The 21,724-nt window shown below is 45.9% G+C and overlaps 1 protein-coding gene across 1 annotated transcript in view; it reads left to right on the forward strand.

Moving 5' to 3' along the window:
• Nucleotides 1–21,724, forward strand: part of lrrc74b (leucine rich repeat containing 74B) — a gene marked incomplete at both ends in the record, with an annotated part of 98,379 nt that overhangs the window by 72,867 nt on the left and 3,788 nt on the right. The window contains 4 exons of the mRNA XM_084308096.1: nucleotides 7,619–7,728; nucleotides 9,468–9,583; nucleotides 10,018–10,096; nucleotides 10,257–10,352. Of these exons, the coding sequence (XP_084164222.1) occupies nucleotides 7,619–7,728; nucleotides 9,468–9,583; nucleotides 10,018–10,096; nucleotides 10,257–10,352 (401 nt within the window). The remainder of the gene's footprint in view (nucleotides 1–7,618; nucleotides 7,729–9,467; nucleotides 9,584–10,017; nucleotides 10,097–10,256; nucleotides 10,353–21,724) is intronic.

The raw sequence follows: 21,724 nt of genomic DNA on the forward strand, positions 1-21,724 counted from the left end.
CTAGTCAGTACTAAACACCACTAGTCAGTACTAAACACCACTAGTCAGTACTAAACACCACTAGTCAGTACTGAACACCACTAGTCAGTACTAAACACCACTAGTCAGTACTAAACACCAGCAGTCAGTACTAAACACCACTAGTCAGTACTAAACACCACTAGTCAGTACTAAACACCACTAGTCAGTACTAAACACCACTAGTCAGTACTGAACACCACTAGTCAGTACTAAACACCACTAGTCAGTACTAAACACCACTAGTCAGTACTAAACACCACTAGTCAGTACTAAACACCAGCAGTCAGTACTAAACACCACTAGTCAGTACTAAACACCAGCAGTCAGTACTAAACACCACTAGTCAGTACTAAACACCACTAGTCAGTACTAAACACCAGCAGTCAGTACTAAACACCACTAGTCAGTACTAAACACCACTAGTCAGTACTAAACACCACTAGTCAGTACTAAACACCAGCAGTCAGTACTAAACACCAGCTGTCAGTACTAAACACCAGCAGTCAGTACTAAACACCACCAGTCAGTACTAAACACCACCAGTCAGTACTAAACACCACTAGTCAGTACTAAACACCACTAGTCAGTACTAAACACCACTGGTCAGTACTAAACACCAGCAGTCAGTACTAAACACCACTAGTCAGTACTAAACACCACTAGTCAGTACTAAACACCACTAGTCAGTACTAAACACCAGCAGTCAGTACTAAACACCACTAGTCAGTACTAAACACCAGCAGGAAGTACTAAACAGCACTAGTCAGTACTAAACACCACTAGTCAGTACTAAACACCACTAGTCAGTACTAAACAGCACTAGTCAGTACTAAACACCACTAGTCAGTACTAAACAGTACTAAACACCACTAGTCAGTACTAAACACCACTAGTCGGTACTAAACACCACTAGTCAGTACTAAACACCAGCAGTCAGTACTAAACACCACTAGTCAGTACTAAACACCACTAGTCAGTACTAAACACCAGCAGTCAGTACTAAACACCACTAGTCAGTACTAAACACCACTAGTCAGTACTAAACACCACTAGTCAGTACTAAACACCACTAGTCAGTACTAAACACCACTAGTCAGTACTAAACACCACTAGTCAGTACTAAACACCACTAGTCAGTACTAAACACCACTAGTCAGTACTGAACACCACTAGTCAGTACTAAACACCACTAGTCAGTACTAAACACCACTAGTCAGTACTAAACACCACTAGTCAGTACTAAACACCAGCAGTCAGTACTAAACACCACTAGTCAGTACTAAACACCAGCAGTCAGTACTAAACACCACTAGTCAGTACTAAACACCACTAGTCAGTACTAAACACCAGCAGTCAGTACTAAACACCACTAGTCAGTACTAAACACCACTAGTCAGTACTAAACACCACTAGTCAGTACTAAACACCAGCAGTCAGTACTAAACACCAGCAGTCAGTACTAAACACCAGCAGTCAGTACTAAACACCACCAGTCAGTACTAAACACCACTAGTCAGTACTAAACACCACTAGTCAGTACTAAACACCACTAGGAACAGCCCCTGAACTGTGGAACAGCATCCCCACCTCCATTAGGCTCGCCCCCTCGATAGATGCCTTCAAATCGAGGCTCAAAACCCACTTCTACCTACTAGCCTTTCCCGTTCACTGACTCATGCCCTGTTTTTCTATGTGTTTGCCTGTGTGCCCTCCCATAAAACGGAGTGTGATTGTTGTCTATATGTATCTTGTGTATTTACCCTCTGTACAGCACTTTGGTTGACACGCGTCATGTGAAATGTGCTTTATAAATAAATTTGATTGATTGATTGATTGACTAGTCAGTACTAAACACCACTGGTCAGTACTAAACACCAGCAGTCAGTACTAAACACCACTAGTCAGTACTAAACACCACTAGTCAGTACTAAACACCACTAGTCAGTACTAAACACCAGCAGTCAGTACTAAACACCACTAGTCAGTACTAAACACCAGCAGGAAGTACTAAACAGCACTAGTCAGTACTAAACACCACTAGTCAGTACTAAACACCACTAGTCAGTACTAAACAGCACTAGTCAGTACTAAACACCACTAGTCAGTACTAAACACCACTAGTCAGTACTAAACAGTACTAAACACCACTAGTCAGTACTAAACACCACTAGTCAGTACTAAACACCACTAGTCAGTACTAAACACCAGCAGTCAGTACTAAACACCACTAGTCAGTACTAAACACCACTAGTCAGTACTAAACACCACTAGTCAGTACTAAACACCAGCAGTCAGTACTAAACACCACTAGTCAGTACTAAACACCACTAGTCAGTACTAAACACCACTAGTCAGTACTAAACACCACTAGTCAGTACTAAACACCAGCAGTCAGTACTAAGCACCACGAGTCAGTACTAAACACCACTAGTCAGTACTAAACACCACCAGTCAGTACTAAACACCACCAGTCAGTACTAAACACCAGCAGTCAGTACTAAGCACCACTAGTCAGTACTAAACACCACCAGTCAGTACTAAACACCACTAGTCAGTACTAAACACCAGCAGTCAGTACTAAGCACCACTAGTCAGTACTAAACACCACTAGTCAGTACTAAACACCACTAGTCAGTACTAAACACCACCAGTCAGTACTAAACACCACTAGTCAGTACTAAGCACCAGGACAGTCACTGCTGCTGTTTCAACTTCAATTTGTTTTAGATTTTTCTTTATTTTCTTTAGAATTTTCTTTCTTTACTTTTTTTCTTTGCAGGTTCCAGCTGGGTCACCTTTCCTCCTTATCCTCTCACTCTGTTCCTGTTACAAGATCACAACTAGCTCTGCTCCTGTTACCAGATCACAACTAGCTCTGCTCCTGTTACCAGATCACAACTAGCTCTGCTCCTGTTACCAGATCACAACTAGCTCTGCTCTCTGCTCCTGTTACCAGATCACAACTAGCTCTGCTCCTGTTACCAGATCACAACTAGCTCTGCTCCTGTTACCAGATCACAACTAGCTCTGCTCCTGTTACCAGATCACAACTAGCTCTGCTCCTGTTACCAGATCACAACTAGCTCTGTTCCTGTTACCAGATCACAACTATCTCTGCTCCTGTTACCAGATCACAACTAGACAGGCAAGCGATACCGGAGTCTTAAGGCGAGCACAGAAAGACTCAGAAGAAGCTTCTATCCCCAGGCCATCAGGCTGCTCAACGAACAATAAACACTATGCAACAACCATCAAATGCACACAGCACACACATCCACACGCACACACTCACTTTAAACAAACAACTCACTGCAGCACCCACTTTACACACTTTAGAACACCTAAACACACTTTACACTTTATATTTATTGGTAAAGGATTTGCACTACAACTCGTACACCTTACTGTAAATTGTACCTAAATTGTACCTCATCCCATTTCTGCTCTGCACTATATAGTATTGTATATTAGTACATTGCATAGTATATTGTATATTGTATGGTAACTCAGTTACTTCTATTCTGCATCGAACATTGTACATATGTCTATACTGAACACTGTGACCTCTATTTTTACTTCTATTTTACATGCTATACTATTTTATTTCATACTTATCTTGTCTAACACTGGAGCGAAACAGTAAGAAGCATTTTGTATAAAAGTATTCTGTACTTCTGTATGACAACTATTAAAAAAACTTGAAACTTGAGCTCTGCTCCTGTTACCAGATCACAACTAGCTCTGCTCCTGTTACCAGATCACAACTAGCTCTGCTCCTGTTACCAGATCACAACTAGCTCTGCTCCTGTTACCAGATCACAACTAGCTATGCTCCTGTTACCAGATCACAACTAGCTCTGTTCTGGAGGGAGTATCTCCTTTGTTACAACTTCATTCTGACCAAATATATTAGCTGAAGTTGGCCATGACACACACACACACACACACACGCACGCACGCACACACGCACACGCGCACATACACACACACGCACACGCACACACACACACACACACACTAAGCAGATCAGAGGACTTCAGCAGATTGTGGCATTCAAAGGTCAAGCGTATTCGACTTCATTAAAACCTCTGTCAATTATCATGTGGATGAGCTTTGTGACAGGAGCCTTCTGGGAGAGTGACAGGCGGGGGGCAGTAGGCGTGCGACGAGGAATAATTGAAATGGAGACGGTATCTCAGAAAGAAAGAACCATGTCTCATCTCTGTGCTTCCAGCAGTGACTCACAGACACACAGACGTTCACTGAAATACCAAAGCATGTCCTCTTGTCTTTTCAGTGCAACCCGCAGCCCTGTGGGTTAAGTAGAGCAAACAGATACAATAACATTATAGTGTTGTTAACCAAAGCTGGGCTGGAGGTTCTGGATCAGAACAGACGAGAGCAAAGTGCGGCGAAGTGCGCGCGCGTGTGTGACGGCCCGTGGGGGGGACCCCCGTACGTTAACAGGTTAAGGGGTGCAGGCCTCTTATCCAGGATCAGTGGTGGGATGATAGCCGGCAGGTGTGGAGTCAGGTTAGGACGATGGTGAGACGGGAACAGGAAGAGGACCATGTAAGGGCATGGGAACCTGCTGACAGACAGGGAAGAGAAAAGTCCTGGCTGTGGCTGTAACAATTAATGTACATGGAAAAACAACTAATTGACTAAACAAAACTAAGACTAAGACCCTAACGGCCAATAAGTCTACTGATGATCTAAGAAGGGGCAGGACTATTGTAGTATACGTTAAAGATACTAGGTACTTGCGTTGTCTTCTCAAACCAGAACCTCAAACCAGAACTCAAACTAGTCTAACAAGATGTCCACTGGTCTTATCAACAAGAGTCCTCTGTGTCCACGTCCTTGGCAACATAAATATAACTTGTCCTTAACCGATGAGGCAGTCCTTTTCTCCGTCTTCTTCCGCTTTTCTCTTTCATCTCTGATCTTCTTACGCCTTTCTCTCTGATTCCCCTTCCAGTGACCTGTGGCCCTGTATTTATAGCAGGCCTGGGTCCAGTTGATGACCTCACAGATAGTGACATCAGAACAGGTTTTCCTCCAATCCCAAACAGTTCGTTTCTGAGTTTGAAAATGTAGGTGTGGCTTCCCACTAACTGCCCAGCTGAAGACAGTATTTCTTTCCAACTCATTTTAAGGCTACATCATTGTCACTATTACCTTTAATACACAATCTCTCAAGGACACACATTTCAACATAACACAGTACTTGTTTGTCCAAGAGTAAACCACAAAGCTTATAGTCCATCCATTTCAGTGTATTTATACGGCATTTCATATTATTTGACTTATTCAACTTGTTTACCTAGATTCATTAACACATCCACCGCCGGAAACGGCTTACGACGTGTTTCAAGTTCATGCAAATTCTGCCATTCCACGGCGTACGACGTTATTGAGATCATATTTCATTTTTTCGCCATGTTATTCATAATTCCCTCACTGAGCCTGGTCTGATGCAGTGGGAGCCTGCACAACTCTGCAATGCTTCAATACTGCCGCCTGGTGGATGATCGGCGAGTTGCAACCGGAAATGGATCTCTTGTGATCTCGGTGCACCGGGGAAATGCGTCCGGCACTCACATATTGTTGCTGGACTGTAGACACACATTGTGTATATGGATTGCTGCCATAACTCAATAATCGAGATGATTTGGCCGTTTATTATTATTATACAAACCGGAAATGGATCGAGTCGATCGCCGTCAAATAAGTGTGATCTTTTTACTCCAGTCTCATCGGCTAACGGTAAGAGGACACTGACGTCATTTTCAAGGCGATTGTAAATTTCTTTGTTTACAAACCAACTGATCAATAAATCAACCCATACTACATAAAGCATTTACTGACGATCACGGACTTATAAACGACCCCCCCCCCCCCCGTTCATCCGCGCATGATGAGTCATAACGTTTAGGATCGTATTCAGTTGGATTTTTTAATATAGCGTGTATCACGAATAAACTGCAATCGATAATCTATATTTTTGCGTTTAGGCCTATAACTAGTATAACGTTCCTACATCCTGAACGATAGATAATCGATGTTGAATGGGCCATAGTAATGTCAATTTAGCAATAACATTTTTAAAAAGTTATAGCCCTGCAAAGAAGGTAAACATCTCCATAGGCTTAGACTGGTGGCAGTGAGCATACATTGATGGATAGAAGCGTGGCAGGGAATGTGTTAAAGTCTTAAACCATGCCTTTCTAAATAATTACATTTATTTAACACTCGTATTAGCTATTTGAAAATGATCTTCCCTTAATCCTGTACATTTGGCTATAAACCACTCCAAGTTTACTATCATAATGTTCCCTGTTTTGAACACATCCTTTCAGTGATAATTATAGTTTAATCAGATTTAAATTGAATATAGAAGAATACATTTCTAATGTGTCCTGATTACTAGACATTATACACTTCCTCCTCTTGTCTATGTCTCTGTGTTTACACAGATGTTTGGCCTGCTTGTATGCAAATGCTTTTGTCTCCCTTTTCAGTTACCCCACAGCATTTTCTGATTCTTGAGTTTCTTAGTTACAAGATGAGTTATTCTTGAAAGATATATATACTTTTTCCCACATAATACTTTGAAGATGTAATGCTTTAAGTAACTTTTTTAAAAGGCTTGATTCAACCAGAAGCTCAGGCCATGTTTTATTTCATGATTATATTTTAAATGATTTTTCAAGAGCAGCCTACCTGCTCACACAACACTGTGTTGATATAGCTGGTATCACATATACATGTGATTTGAATGTTAACCCTTCATCGGCCGAATCATTGTTTGAGTCTTCAGGGGTGAATCATATCCCTTGGTTCCTTTAGTGTGTGTTGCTTTGAAGCTTACTGAGGTGTCTGTATGCAAAGTTGGTTTCTGTTGAGACATCCTGGCATGCATGACCACAGACAAATGGTCTCTATAATGATTTCCTAGTTAAGGTCACCAGAGGATTTAATCTAAAACCTTCCTCCTGAATTCCAAATTGGGAGTTAATAGAGTTATTAAGAATATGTATAATTTAACAGCCACATTATACTACACTATCTAATGCTTTGACTGCTTACAACTGCCTTATACTGTAATCATAACTACCTCCCTCAACCTATAGTCTACCCATATAACACTGTATGACAGCCACATACAATAATACTGTATATATATATTTATCTACATCTGTATGAATATATCTGCATATATTCCTATTTGCATACCTGTATATATTATATATATATAACTGTACTGTATATCCAATACCTACTCTTATTAGTTATACCACTGGCCAGTACCGTAGTGTGTATATAATAATACTGTCAGATCAGATTAGCACATTTACTCATGTTACTATATTGTTAATGCACTTTACTGTTACCTTGCACTTTGGTTAGATGCCAACTTCTTGTACTTGCTGTCTGGTGACAATCAATTTTAATCTAATCTAATCTAGAATGTATTGTACAGTAGCTGCTGATTTCACAGAGGCCCCTCTGCAAAGAACAGATTGATCTCAAAAATGATAATTTCTCATTCACTGGTTTTATTCTAAGATGTTTTCTTTCTCTCCATCCCTAGGAGAGGATCTCAGGGTGGCCATGTCTGAGAACTCAGGCTTGAGGTCCCTAAATCTGGCCTGGAACGCCATTCGGGGGAAGGTCGCGGTGGCACTGGCCGCGGGCATCGGGGTAAAACACTGTTTGTATCCATTAGAGCCGCCCTCCTCCACCAAAAAGGCTTTTAGTTGACTGATAGTGCATTTGCTTCCTAAAATCCTATAACTAACGACTAAGACCAAACCGACCGCTGAATCGACTAAGAGGGGGCAGCCCTAATATCCATCATTTGTCCTATGAGATTATTTTATTGTCAATGTACATTGCAATTTGAATTCGTTTTCACATATCCCTCCTAGATACACATATTCCCTCCTAGATACACATACTGAACACATATTCCCACATTATGCATTTTATCAGAGAGGTCAGAGGTCATGGTCGCATGCAGGACTCAATAGGACTCCATCACCACATTACACAGTGTTTTTAAAACCTTATCTCTTTGCATATCCTGTCTGACGACAGGGTCAGCCGTGTAAGACGGGGTCAAGGGTCAGCCATGTAAGGCAGGGTCAGCCATGTAAGACGGGGTCAGCCATGTAAGGATACTTTTACAGGCATGAGCCATTTCAGGCATTGAACCTGTGAACTTAGTTACAGGATGGTATATCTAACCACCAGGCCGCCCTGCGTCCCCAAGAGTGGGATGTTTCCCTCTGGTAAAACAACACCTGTACAAAAAACCTTGATATGAATGTTTGAACATGATAAGCCAACTGCACACAGAAATACTAGGGATGCACGATATATTGGCAGCCATATTGGTATCAGTAGATATCGACTTTATTTATATACATATATATAATGCATTTATATTAATGCTGTCAATAGATTAAAACAAATTAACTAATTAATCTCACAATTTTCTGTAATTAATCTAGATTAAAAATAGCATTTTTTTTTTACTTAAGACCGAAGCTTGTAACAGATATTTACTTGAGTAAAATCATGGAATTAATGTAAAATCAACACAAAGAAAGTATATTTAGATTCAAATACTATTTTAATAGCTTTCTTTGAATAGTTTCTCTCTTGTGAAATACAAATGTTCAACAAAACCATCAACATTGACTCAGCTAGACCTCTTTCTTATATCCGCGGTGCTAAGATTGAAGATGTTTCACTCCATAGATTAATCTAGATTAATTTATGTTAATGCTTTAAATAATTTTAATTAATCTCCAAAATTAAAGCATTAATTTTGACAGCCCTAATTTATATATATCGGTGAACATATATCAGCGGATGAATTAGTTTTTTATTATTATTGGCATCTGGCAGTCAGATGAGCAGAACTGGGTAGATTTTTTGTGTTAGGGTGTTTGGGTTAGAGGTTGCAGAAAAATAAATAATGATTATTTTTACAGTATTTTCATGTCTTTTTAAGTATGTACAAGATTGGATTACCATAGGAACCTTTTTATGCAGACCACGTGCATTTAAACACATTCTCTATGGATGAGCAACATACAGCTTGAAGCCAAAGTAAATAAGGCTTAATTAAAGGCATGGTCTAGTATTTTCGTCTCAGAGCAGGAGTGCTGATCTAGAATCAGATTTGCCTTTGAGATAGTTGGCTGAGGCAACGGGACCTGTGTCCTTGTTCAACACTATGTCTATGGTCGGCTCAAGGGGCAGAGAGCTTTATTAACACTGAATCTATACGTCTGACTCGCTGTCATTAAGATGCGTGTGATTGCTTCTCTGTTGCAGCATATCTTCGAGACCCATTTTGTTACCTGCATCTGAGGCGGTAAAGCCTCAGTTTTCCCGATCGCTATATAAAATTGAAACCTTTTCCATTCCAGGCGAATCTCTTTATCCGAACTCTGGATCTGTCTTCTAACGGCCTGGGAAAAGAGGGAGCCGTGGCTCTGGGGAGGGCGTTGAAGGAGAACAACAGTCTGGAGGACTTGGATATCAGGTATGAAGCACTGTTATCATGTTATCCGGTAATGAGATCATGGGGCGCACTGTAAAGACTGCTAGTTTAGACCACACTGTAATCAAGGCCCTCCATGTTTCACCTTGTTTGGTCACACTGAGTCAAAAGACAACAACTCCTATTATTTGAAATCCACACTCCCTTGAAGCAGTGAGTTCAGTAGCTACACGCATCATAGCGGGGCAGTTGTTCATATAATAACCAACTTTCAACACAAAAGCACAAAAGCCAGTTTTGCTTTGACTCCTTGTGTGACTTCCAACGTGAAGTTTGCAGCAGACCTCTTGGGAACACCTCCCTGCCGGCCGTCCCTCCTCGACCAGCCTAATGCTTTGTGGAAAAACAACACTTTCAGATTTGCCTGCCACACCCTCCGACACAGACACCGCTTTTTATTCCGCTTCTCTCCACAGTAACAACCGCATACCGCCTGAAGGTGCCATCCACTTCGCTGCGGGCCTCAGAGTCAACAAGACGATCAAAACCCTGAAGGTGAGAGAGTGGTTCTGGTTCTGAAGGCAGCAGGGGAGTGGTTCTGGTTCTGAAGGCAATTGGTCCCATTATGGCAAGATTTCATGTTTTTATTTTGTTTATTACAGTCCACCTCATTTTGACTTCCCTTAACGGTGCAGAGGTGTTTCTCTTTGAGCAGATGCTTAGGAACCCCATTCAGCCGGCTGGCTGCGAAGGGATCCTCATGGGTATACAGGGCAACCCGGCGTCGGCCATGGAGACGTTAGACCTTCCAGTCAGTGAAATGTGTTCACCTCTCTATACAATTCTCATCATACATTATTCATGTTTCAGGAGTCTCATCATTCACCTGCGTGTTTCTCTCTCTCTCTCTCTCTCTCTCTCTCTCTCTCTCTCTCTCTCTCTCTCTCTCTCTCTCTCTCTCTCTCTCTCTCTCTCTCTCTCTCTCTCTCTCTCTCTCTCTCTCTCTCTCTCTCTCTACACCTACCATCAGGACATCACAGTGAACCAGGATTTCGAAGAACTGTACAGTGATGTGAAAGAGATGTTTCCCGCCCTCACAGTGAAGCTCGGTAGCAGGATCTACACGTTCAGAAAACCAAAGGCAGAGGCTGAAGTGTTACTATAGTTACAGCGCTGGAGGTGGGGCACACAATGGGGCACACGAGTAAAGGCTGGATGCAAGGAAGCGTGTCTGACTTGAGTCACGTCGTTTACATAGTTCTCTGTGAGCGAGAAAGGGCCACAACAGCATCTTGCTTAATGAAACGTATTTAGTGCACAACCGGCATGAGGCACAGTATACCTAACATCATCAAGGGATTGACAGCACTAATACTAAACACACTCCTACGCAGAGCTGTCGCTACCCCTGTATGTACATACGTCTAAGCAATAATACACAAGGAGCCGTGGGATGTCATGCATATTGCCATGGCTGTGATGCGCCCGCAGCCACGAGAGCGAAGGTCGAGTGGTGTAGGCATCACAGAGTGGCAATATTCATGACATCCCACAGGCTTCCGAGTGTATTATTGCTTTTATACAGCAGGTTGTGTCGGGTAAATATAGGATGAATACAGACAATTCTAGGGTATTTTATATCGATTTCAGTGAACTTGGCGTAGAAAAATAGTTCCTAAAGATGTCTCGTTGCTATGGAATTTCAAATGGAGTAGGCTATCAACAAGCTTGGCATTGCAAACGTATTAGTCTAAATGCAAGCGAAAGTCGGAAAAAGTCATCAGCACCTCGGACAGTTCCAGTTCAATGCCCAGGCCGTCGACTTGGTGGTGTAGAAGGATTCATAGCGGCTTTTCTCCAGCGCGTCCAGCTCATCTTTCGTTGGATTGGCATGTCTAACGGAACATAGACCAATCTCAGTCACTCTTATTGTCTGGGACCAAATTCGTTCACACCCCATTTTGCGCGACATTCAGGCTTTTTTTACCGTCAGCGTTTGGGAATTTCATGTCGACAGGTAGATGAAGTGAAATTATACTTAGTTTAGAATATATATATCAAATTTCATGAGTATTCATCTATATTTAGTCATCTAAAGACTATTAGATATGAACCTATGTACCAGTAAAAAGTGTGAATCTCTAGAATGTGTTTTGGGCGACGGTGTTTACGGAAGTGCGGGTAGCCTCTCAAGTTGACGTTATACTATAACTTACACAACACTTTCTGTTGTCAGTAGATGGCAGCATTGGTTTAAAATTAAAAGGTGAAAATGTTATGACTACAACATGAATACAATTCCCAAGACCTTTAGCACAGGTCACAGGTCACTGGTCAGCACCGGATCAGGAAAACGCAATCTGAACAGTGTTAAACTATTAATGGGACCTGAGTACAGTGATCGAGAATGGTCACCCAATTATCTTAACAAAAGTGCATCATTAGCATTATGTTTGTTGTCTAAACGGGAACATAATGGTACAATTTAAGATTTGAATGTTATCCGCATATAAAGGACAAATAAAACATCGTTAATTTGTAAGAAACCTCAATGAAAACGGCGCAGGGTAAGTTATATTCGCTATTGTTATGAAAATGTGATAGAATCCTATAAAAATGTGGACGCATTTGGTCACGTGACGTTAATAATACTGTTTTTATGAATACCATTAGATGTAGGCCCGTACTCTATATCTATCCACTTGTTTATAGATAACGGGTACGTTAAATCAAACGTAATGTCCACGGAGTAGGTCATGTTGACAGTTTCCGTTTGATGAATGGCAGTTGAAACTTTCTACAACATTCTAAAGCCAGCGCAGTGGTATATTCATGGTAGGGCTGTCCCCGACTAAGGATTTGGATGGTCGACTATGATTGGCCAAAATTTGTCGTTAGTCGACTATTGGTCGACAAAAACAAAACAAAAATTATATATTATTATATTATTATTATTATAATATATTTTTTTTATCATTCCATTTGGGCTGTGGGGGGTGCTTAATGTCTGAAGGAGTCGACTGAAGGCTTCTTGTCCTCTGCAAAAGCATGCAATTGGTCCACTGATGGATACATCTTGATATTTGTCTAGTCTAGTGTGTTCATTAGATGGGTGAAATCCTCTTTCAGTGCCTCTGTGCCTGTTTTCGTAGGCAGTTAGCCTCTGGTATGCGTGCCATTAGCGTTAGCCATGCTTCTAGGCCTCTTTTCTTTTGGAAAGAATGATAAAAAAAATTATAATATATATATATATATTTTTGTATTCGACTAAGAGGTTGGCAGTCGACTACGGCTCCTTTCGACCGATTAGTCGACTAATCGACTAATAGGGGTCAGCCCTAATTTATGGTGATTTAACCGTGAGTGTATCATGAATATACTTGCGGTTTAGAGCGCTCTCGACCAATCACAATGCGTGGTCGGACCTACATGTACCTGTTGTATAAACATACATATAAATATATAAATACATATAATACTGTGTATATAGTGGAACTCAAGTGGAATGTTGTTCAACTCAGTTGGAATGTTGTCTCTAGTCTGTACATATCTGTATATTATAAACTTCTCAAAAAAGGTTCGGAAACGTTATTTCGGCTGATTATTCCTCCCCTTTAATAATACTAATTAGTATTGTATTGTATATCGTTGGAAAGCCTCATTAGTCACCTTTACAACGAGGTACAACTTGTAAGGAGCATGCATTTACGGAATGAGCAACACAGCTTACCGGGTGGGCAGCGGCTCAAAATAATGTGCCAAAATCCCCTGCGATATTCTTCTGTTGATATTCACTCTCGTTTTGAGTTGCTTGGTGGATTGGATGATTGCACTCTCCCACAGTAATACGAAACGACACATATTGGTAAACAAGAATACCCTGAAGACTCTAGCAGGAGCACTCATTCAAGGGTACTACGACTATGCTTGCACCTCATGGTACCAAAGCACCTCAAAGGCGCTAAAAACAAAATTACAAACATCTCAAAACAAACTGGTCAGACTACTGCTTGACCTTACTCCTAGAACCCACCTCACCCCTGCCCACTTTGACAACCTAGGATGGCTTAGAGTAGACGACAGAGTACAGCAACTTGCAATGGGCCTGGTCTACAAGATACACTACACGACCAAGGTACCCATGTACATGACAAAATACTTCCCAAAGGTCAGTGAATACCACGATCACAACACCAGAGGGAGCTCCACAAATCATGTTAAACCCAGATTCGGCTCAAACAAGGGACTAAACACGTTTCGCAATTATGCCACATCAATGTGGAACGCCCTACCCAAAGCTGTAAAGGAATGTGAATCACTACCCACTTTCAAAAACACTCTCAAAAAACACCTAAGGGAGACTGCAACTCGAAACTGGCCCCTGTAAATGTCCGAACACAACCCCCTCCAATGTACAGTAAATTACCAAGTATGGTCTTGTCAATAATCCAATGTACAGTGTTGTTTGTACAGTTGTACAGTGTCCCCCACCCACCCCTCCTACCCAACCCCCCCCCCCCCCACTCCTACCCACCGCCCCCCCCCCCCCCCACCCACCCAACCACCTCCAATGTACAGTCCCCCCCCACCCCCACCTACCCAATCCAATGTACAGTTTCTACGCCTAATGTATATTGTGAGGTTTCTGCCCTTGCTCTCTCACTCGTTCTGTTCCTTTAACCACCCTCGCTCTGTTTTCATTTGTTTTTCTGTTAATTATTTCAATTCCCTCATTCACACGCTTCTCCCCAGTGACGTCATCAGAGACGTCGCTGATTGGTTCTCTCAGGACCGCACGCTTTTCAATCACATTCCCCAGCTGTCACTGCCTTTCAATCAATCGATCCCTTATTATTTATACCCCGTTTCTCCACTCTAAGTTTGTTGGATTGTCTTGATTTTTCTCTGGTTGCATTTCCCCGTGTTGCTGCTGCTGCTGCTTTTGCTCCTTGTGCTATCTCCAGGAATTTCCAAGAAGCCTTCCCTTGGACACCTGTTCCCGTGGCGCGCCCTCGCTCCGCTGTTTGTTCCAGCACCATTACGCATTACGTCTGGGTGAGTTTTTATTGACTGTTTTGATCTATTCCGTTTTTCGTGTGTAACTATTACACTGAAGACTACCACCTTTTGTCAGACAGTCACTCACCCAGCTTTTCTATTTTTGCTTGTTCCCTTATGGGATAATATTTTTGGGACCTTCCATCTCCCTCTGTGTGTTGCTCACACCGAAGATATTATTTCACTATTGGATTGTTTTGGACTTCACTAACTGTGTGTATATTACACGAAGATATTCACTGGGACTGTGTTTGGATTTTTGCTAACGGTGTGTACATTACACGAAGATATTCACTGGGACTGTGTTTGGAGTTTTGCTCACTGTGTGTATTACACAAAGAGATTCACTTGGGCTGTTTTGGAATTGTGCTCACTGTGTTTAAATTACACGAAGAATTGTTCACCCTGTTCTCCTGCTCGTTCAAACTGCACTGTGTTGACTCGTTCCCTCTCTCCCTCTCTCGGTCTCGCAACACATCTGAGATTCTGCCGAGAGAATTCTGCAGAGCGGTTCAGACGTCAACACCTGCTATCCCCAAGACTACCATCACGGGAGAAGCTGCAGAGCAGCAGAACTTTGCCCCTTGTCCTATGTACCTGTCTTGTTGACTTGCCTTTCCTGTACTCTTTATATTTAGTATCAAATAAACAAGCCCTCGTATTTGGCAACTCTGAATTCCTACTCTCTTGTGTCGTGCGTTTGGGGTCGGTATCAAACCATAACATTACGATCCAACCAATATGACGACCCCAGCCGACACAGAGAGGGTCAGAACTGCACTTGCAATTCAAGTCGAGTTGACCAGGGATCACAGTCTCCAATTAGAGCGGGCTGCGGCTGCGGTGCAGAACCTCAGGGATCAGGTCCTGCCTATGCAGGGTTCAATGGCCGCTATGGCGGGACAACAGTCCGAGATTCTCGCTCAGCTTCACTCGCTGGGCGACACCGTTAATACCTTTAATCTCTCACACCCTTCAGGAACATTCCCCGCAGCCCCAGCAGATCTCGCATCTCGGGAACCCCGTCTCTCCGTCCCACGGCTGTTCGACGGTAATCCCGAGGAGTGTGCCACATTCATCATGCAATGTGAGTTGGTTTTCCGTCATCAACCAAGCCGTTTTTCTGCTCATGGGTCCCAAGTGGCTTATATAACAAACCTACTTTCAGGCCATGCTGCCCAGTGGGTCACTTCCTCCTGGGCAATGGAAGCAGATTTTTTGTTTTCCTACCCAGACTTCGTGGCGGAGCTCCGCAGAGTGTTCCACCATCCAGCCCGAGGTCTGGACCCTGGAGCCCGGTTGGGGACCTTCCGACAGGGGAGCGGCAGGGTGACGGACTATGTCATGGAGTTTCGACTGGCGGCGGTGGAGAGTGGATGGAACGAACCTGCTCTTCGCCTAACCTTCTTGAGGGGGCTCAGTGACGCAGTCCGGGACCAGCTCGCTACCCGGGAGTTGCCCGACTCCCTCGAGGAGCTGTTTAGCCTTGTCATCCGTATTGACGGACGCCTCCTGGAGAGAAGGCGCGAGAGGACCCGACTGTTACCTCCTGAAGCACCCCGGACTCCTGGACGCCCCGTCCCCAACACTACTGGTGGTAACAGGCTTCCCCGTCCGGTTCGTGAGGAGGAACCCATGCAGCTGGGACGCTCTCATCTGAGCCAGGCGGAGCGTGAGGCAAGGCTCAGGTCCGGTCTCTGCCTCTACTGCGGAGGTGCGGGACACCGTATCGCCGACTGCCCTACCCGGCCAAAAGATCAGGCTCACCGAGACCCCGGGAGATCCTGGTGAGCCGTTTTCCCCATTCCCAGCGCCGCGCACCACCTGACCATCTGATGAGCGTCACCCTGACCTGGGGGGACCAACGTGCCACGGTGGAGGCCCTCATCGACTCTGGGGCAGACGAGAACTTCCTCGACTTCGAGTTTGCCACCCGAGCCAACATACCTCTTGAGGACCTTGTGAGGCCCTTGGAGATCTTTTCGTTGGACCAACACCGCCTGGCCGACATCTCTCAACGCACCGGCCCAGTCGTGCTGACCATCGCTGGGAACCACGTCGAGAGAATCCAGTTCCTCATTACCCAATCCCCCCTTGTCCCGGTGGTCCTGGGTAGGCCCTGGCTCGCGCTGCACGAGCCCCACATCGCCTGGTCCTCCGGTACCATCAGGGGCTGGAGCTCCTCCTGTCACGCCCGCTGTCTGCAGGCGGCGTCCTGTCCCCCGCCCCGGAGGCCGGCTGGTGAGTTGCCCCCGGACCCCTCGTCCATTCCTCCCGAGTACCACGACCTCATGGAGGTATTCAGTAAGACCAGGGCTCAGGCCCTTCCACCTCACCGCCCCTATGACTGCGCCATCGACCTCCGCCAAGGGGCTCCCCTTCCCGGCAGCCGCCTCTACAGTCTGACTGTCCCGGAGAAGAAGGCGATGGATCTCTACATCTCTGAGTCATTGGAAGCAGGACTCATTCGGCCTTCCTCCTCCCCGGTGGCGGCCGGGTTCTTCTTTGTTGGTAAGAAGGATGGGGACCTGCGACCCTGCATCGACTATCGTCAGCTCAACGAGATCACCATCAAGAACAAATACCCCCTACCTCTCATGAGCTCCACCTTCGAGCCACTGACCCAGGCCTCGTTCTTCACCAAGCTGGACCTCCAAAGTGCCTACCATCTTGTCCGTATCCGTGAGGGCGATGAATGGAAGACCGCCTTCAAGACCCCCAGGGGCCACTACGAGTACCTTGTAATGCCGTTCGGCCTCACCAACGCCCCGGCGGTATTCCAGGCACTCATGAACGACGTCCTCCGTGACATGCTGGAGGTGTTTGTGGTGGTGTACCTGGACGACATTCTCATCTTTTCCAGGACCCTCGAGGAACACATCCTGCATGTCCGCCGTGTGCTGGAGCGCCTCCTCCACAATCGGCTCTTCGTCAAGGCGGAGAAGTGCCGTTTTCACTCCAACTCCGTCGACTACCTGGGCTTCATCGTTGAGAAGGGCTTGACCCGAGCGGATCCTCGCAAGATCCAGGCTGTGGAGGATTGGCCAGAACCCACCACTCGGAAGGAGTTACAGAGTTTCCTCGGGTTCGCCAACTTCTACCGAAGGTTCATCCGGAACTACAGTCAAGTGGCGGAGCCACTTACCAAGCTGACCTCCCCCGCTCTGCCGTTCGACTGGTCCCCAGCGGCATGCGCTGCGTTCCGCTCCCTCAAGAGAAGGTTTACTTCCGCCCCTATCCTGCTCCACCCTGACCCCAAGAGACAGTTCATCGTGGAGGTGGACGCCTCGGATTCTGGCCTGGGCGCTGTCCTATCCCAACGTTCTCTTTCAGACCAGAAGGTGCATCCTTGCGCCTTCTACTCGCGTCGCTTCCTCCCCACCGAGAGGAACTACGACACCGGCAATCCGGAGCTGCTGGCGGTCGTGGCTGCGCTGGAAGAGTGGCGTCATTGGCTAGAGGGTGCCGAGGAGCCTTTTACCATCTGGACGGACCACAAGAACCTGACGTTCATCCGCGCTTCCAGGCGCCTCAACGGTCGGCAGGCGAGATGGGCCAGTTTCCTCAGTCAGTTCGACTTCTCGCTGACCTTCCGCCCCGGTTCCCGCAACACGAAGGCCGACTCCCTGTCCCGGATGCACTCCAAGGGGGCTCCACCCTCTGAGGACCCTTCTCCCATCCTCCCGGAGGCCCGAGTGGTTGGAGCCATCACCTTGGGCATCGAGGGTGTGGTGAGGCGTGCCCTGCGCTTCCATCGTGCTCCAAGCAACGTCCCTAGGAATCGTCTCTTCGTCCCCGACTCTGTCCGGTCCCAGGTACTGCTGTGGGGCCATACCAGCCGGTTCGCCTGCCACCCAGGCGTCCATCGCACGTTCTCCTTCCTGGCTCGTCGTTTCTGGTGGCCCACCATGCGGAACGACGTCAAGGAGTTCGTATTGGCCTGCGCGGTCTGTGCCCGCAGCAAGGCCTCTCACCAGGCACCCTCCGGGCTCTTGCAGCCACTTCCCATTCCGAGCCGTCCATGGTCACATGTGGCGCTCGACTTCGTCACTGGTCTACCCTCCTCCCAGGGGAACACCTGCCTTCTGACCGTGGTGGATCGATTCAGCAAGGGGGTCCACCTCGTGGCCCTCTCCAAGCTTCCCTCAGCGGCCGAGACGGCGGACCTCCTGACGCACCACGTGTTCCGCCTTCATGGCTTTCCCCAGGACATCGTCTCTGACCGGGGGCCCCAGTTCACCTCCCAGGTATGGCGGGCTTTTTGCAAAGGGTTGGGGGCAACGGTCAGTCTCTCCTCTGGCTATCATCCCCAGACAAACGGGCAGACGGAGAGGATGAACCAGAGCGTAGAGTCAGCTCTTCGGTGTGTGGCAGCCGAGAGACCGGCATCCTGGAGCCGTTTCCTTCCCTGGGTTGAATACTCCATCAATTCAATGGTCAGTTCCGCCACCGGCCTCTCCCCTTTTGAGGTCTCCCTGGGCTACCAGCCCCCTCTTTTCCCCACACAGGAGACGGAAGTGGCAGTTCCCTCCGTGCAGGTCCACCTCGACCGCTGCCGACGAGTTTGGGAGATCACCAGGACCGCGCTGCTCCGAACATCTGAGCGCGCCTGTCGTGGTGCCGACCGGCGTCGGTTTCCTGCACCGACTTACCGCCCTGGGCAGAGGGTGTGGCTCTCCGCGAAGGACCTCCCGTTACGGTCCTCGGCCAAGAAGCTCAACCCCCGCTTCGTCGGGCCTTTCGAGGTCCTAAAGGTACTCAGTCCGGCGGCCCTGCGCCTGAAGCTTCCTGCATCCATGCACATCCACCCCGTGTTCCATGTCTCCCGGGTTAAGCCCGTCTCCCTCAGTCCCCTTATGCCTCCAGCTCCTGATCCGCCGCCTCCCGTGTTGGTGGATGGTCACCCCCAGTGGCAGGTCCGCCGGTTGATGGGCGTTCGTCGGCGGGGCCGGGGGTTCCAATACCTGGTGGACTGGGAGGGTTACGGCCCTGAGGAGCGTAGCTGGGTCTCCCGGCAGCTCATCGTGGATCCCGGCTTGATCACCGACTTCCATCGAGCCCATCCTGACGAACCGGGTCGGCCTGGTCGCCGGGTGGCTCCCGTGGAGGGGGGGGTACTGTGAGGTTTCTGTCCTTGCTCTCTCACTCGTTCTGTTCCTTTAACCACCCTCGCTCTGTTTTCATTTGTTTTTCTGTTAATTATTTCAATTCCCTCATTCACACGCTTCTCCCCAGTGACGTCATCAGAGACGTCGCTGATTGGTTCTCTCAGGACCGCACGCTTTTCAATCACATTCCCCAGCTGTCACTGCCTTTCAATCAATCGATCCCTTATTATTTATACCCCGTTTCTCCACTCTAAGTTTGTTGGATCGTCTTGATTTTTCTCTGGTTGCATTTCCCCGTGTTGCTGCTGCTGCTGCTTTTGCTCCTTGTGCTATCTCCAGGAATTTCCAAGAAGCCTTCCCTTGGACACCTGTTCCCGTGGCGCGCCCTCGCTCCGCTGTTTGTTCCAGCACCATTACGCATTACGTCTGGGTGAGTTTTTATTGACTGTTTTGATCTATTCCGTTTTTCGTGTGTAACTATTACACTGAAGACTACCACCTTTTGTCAGACAGTCACTCACCCAGCTTTTCTATTTTTGCTTGTTCCCTTATGGGATAATATTTTTGGGACCTTCCATCTCCCTCTGTGTGTTGCTCACACCGAAGATATTATTTCACTATTGGATTGTTTTGGACTTCACTAACTGTGTGTATATTACACGAAGATATTCACTGGGACTGTGTTTGGATTTTTGCTAACGGTGTGTACATTACACAAAGATATTCACTGGGACTGTGTTTGGAGTTTTGCTCACTGTGTGTATTACACGAAGAGATTCACTTGGGCTGTTTTGGAATTGTGCTCACTGTGTTTAAATTACACGAAGAATTGTTCACCCTGTTCTCCTGCTCGTTCAAACTGCACTGTGTTGACTCGTTCCCTCTCTCCCTCTCTCGGTCTCGCAACACATCTGAGATTCTGCCGAGAGAATTCTGCAGAGCGGTTCAGACGTCAACACCTGCTATCCCCAAGACTACCATCACGGGAGAAGCTGCAGAGCAGCAGAACTTTGCCCCTTGTCCTATGTACCTGTCTTGTTGACTTGCCTTTCCTGTACTCTTTATATTTAGTATCAAATAAACAAGCCCTCGTATTTGGCAACTCTGAATTCCTACTCTCTTGTGTCGTGCGTTTGGGGTCGGTATCAAACCATAACAGTATATACTCTTTTCTTTCTGGACTCTTTTTGTATCACAAACAGTACTGTAATTGCAAATCTGGTATGTCATAAATGTATAGATGTAGCAGTACTGTCTATCTGTATGTCATGTATGTCATATATGTTACGATGAATTGAAAATGGGGGACCCTGATGTAAACAAGACGAAAGTCTTTCTCTGGTCTGCATCCCCTTAACAATTGTATGTATTGAGCTGTACTGTACTGTACCCATTCTGCAATCTGTTAATAAAGTTTTCATTCATTCATTCATTCATTCATTCATTCATTCATTCATTCATTCATTGGCCATTTTACACTTTATTCATTTTACACTGTCAGGGACCTCAGTAGCATGTGGAAGATCCATATGCAGTCCCGCAGCTTGGCACCTCCTCATGCTGGTCACCAGCCTGGTCACACACTGCTGTGGGATGGCATCACATTCCTCAACCAGGATTTGCCACAAGTCAGCCAACATGGTTGCGTTGGTCACTCTGGCACGTACAGCAGGCCCAAGCTGATCCAATCCCCCAAACAACTCAAAACGAGAGTGAATACCAACAGAAGAATATTGGATTTGGCACATTTCTTTGAGCCGCTGCCCACACGGGTTAGCTGTGTTGCTCATTCCAGGAATACATGCTCCTTACAAGTTGTAAAGGTGACTAATCAGGCTTTCCAACTATATAAAATACAATACCAATTGGTATTATTAAAGGGGAGGAATAATTAACCGAAATAACGTTTCCGAACTTTTTCCGATATATATATATATTATGACCATGACTAAAGGTGTGCCACAAGGTTCAGCTTTGGGTCCTGTCCTTTTTACAATTTATATTAATGATATTGTTT

Source organism: Notolepis coatsorum (assembly GCF_963971535.1).
Source record: "Notolepis coatsorum genome assembly, chromosome: 2".
In the NCBI taxonomy this organism is placed as follows: Eukaryota; Metazoa; Chordata; class Actinopteri; order Aulopiformes; family Paralepididae; genus Notolepis; species Notolepis coatsorum.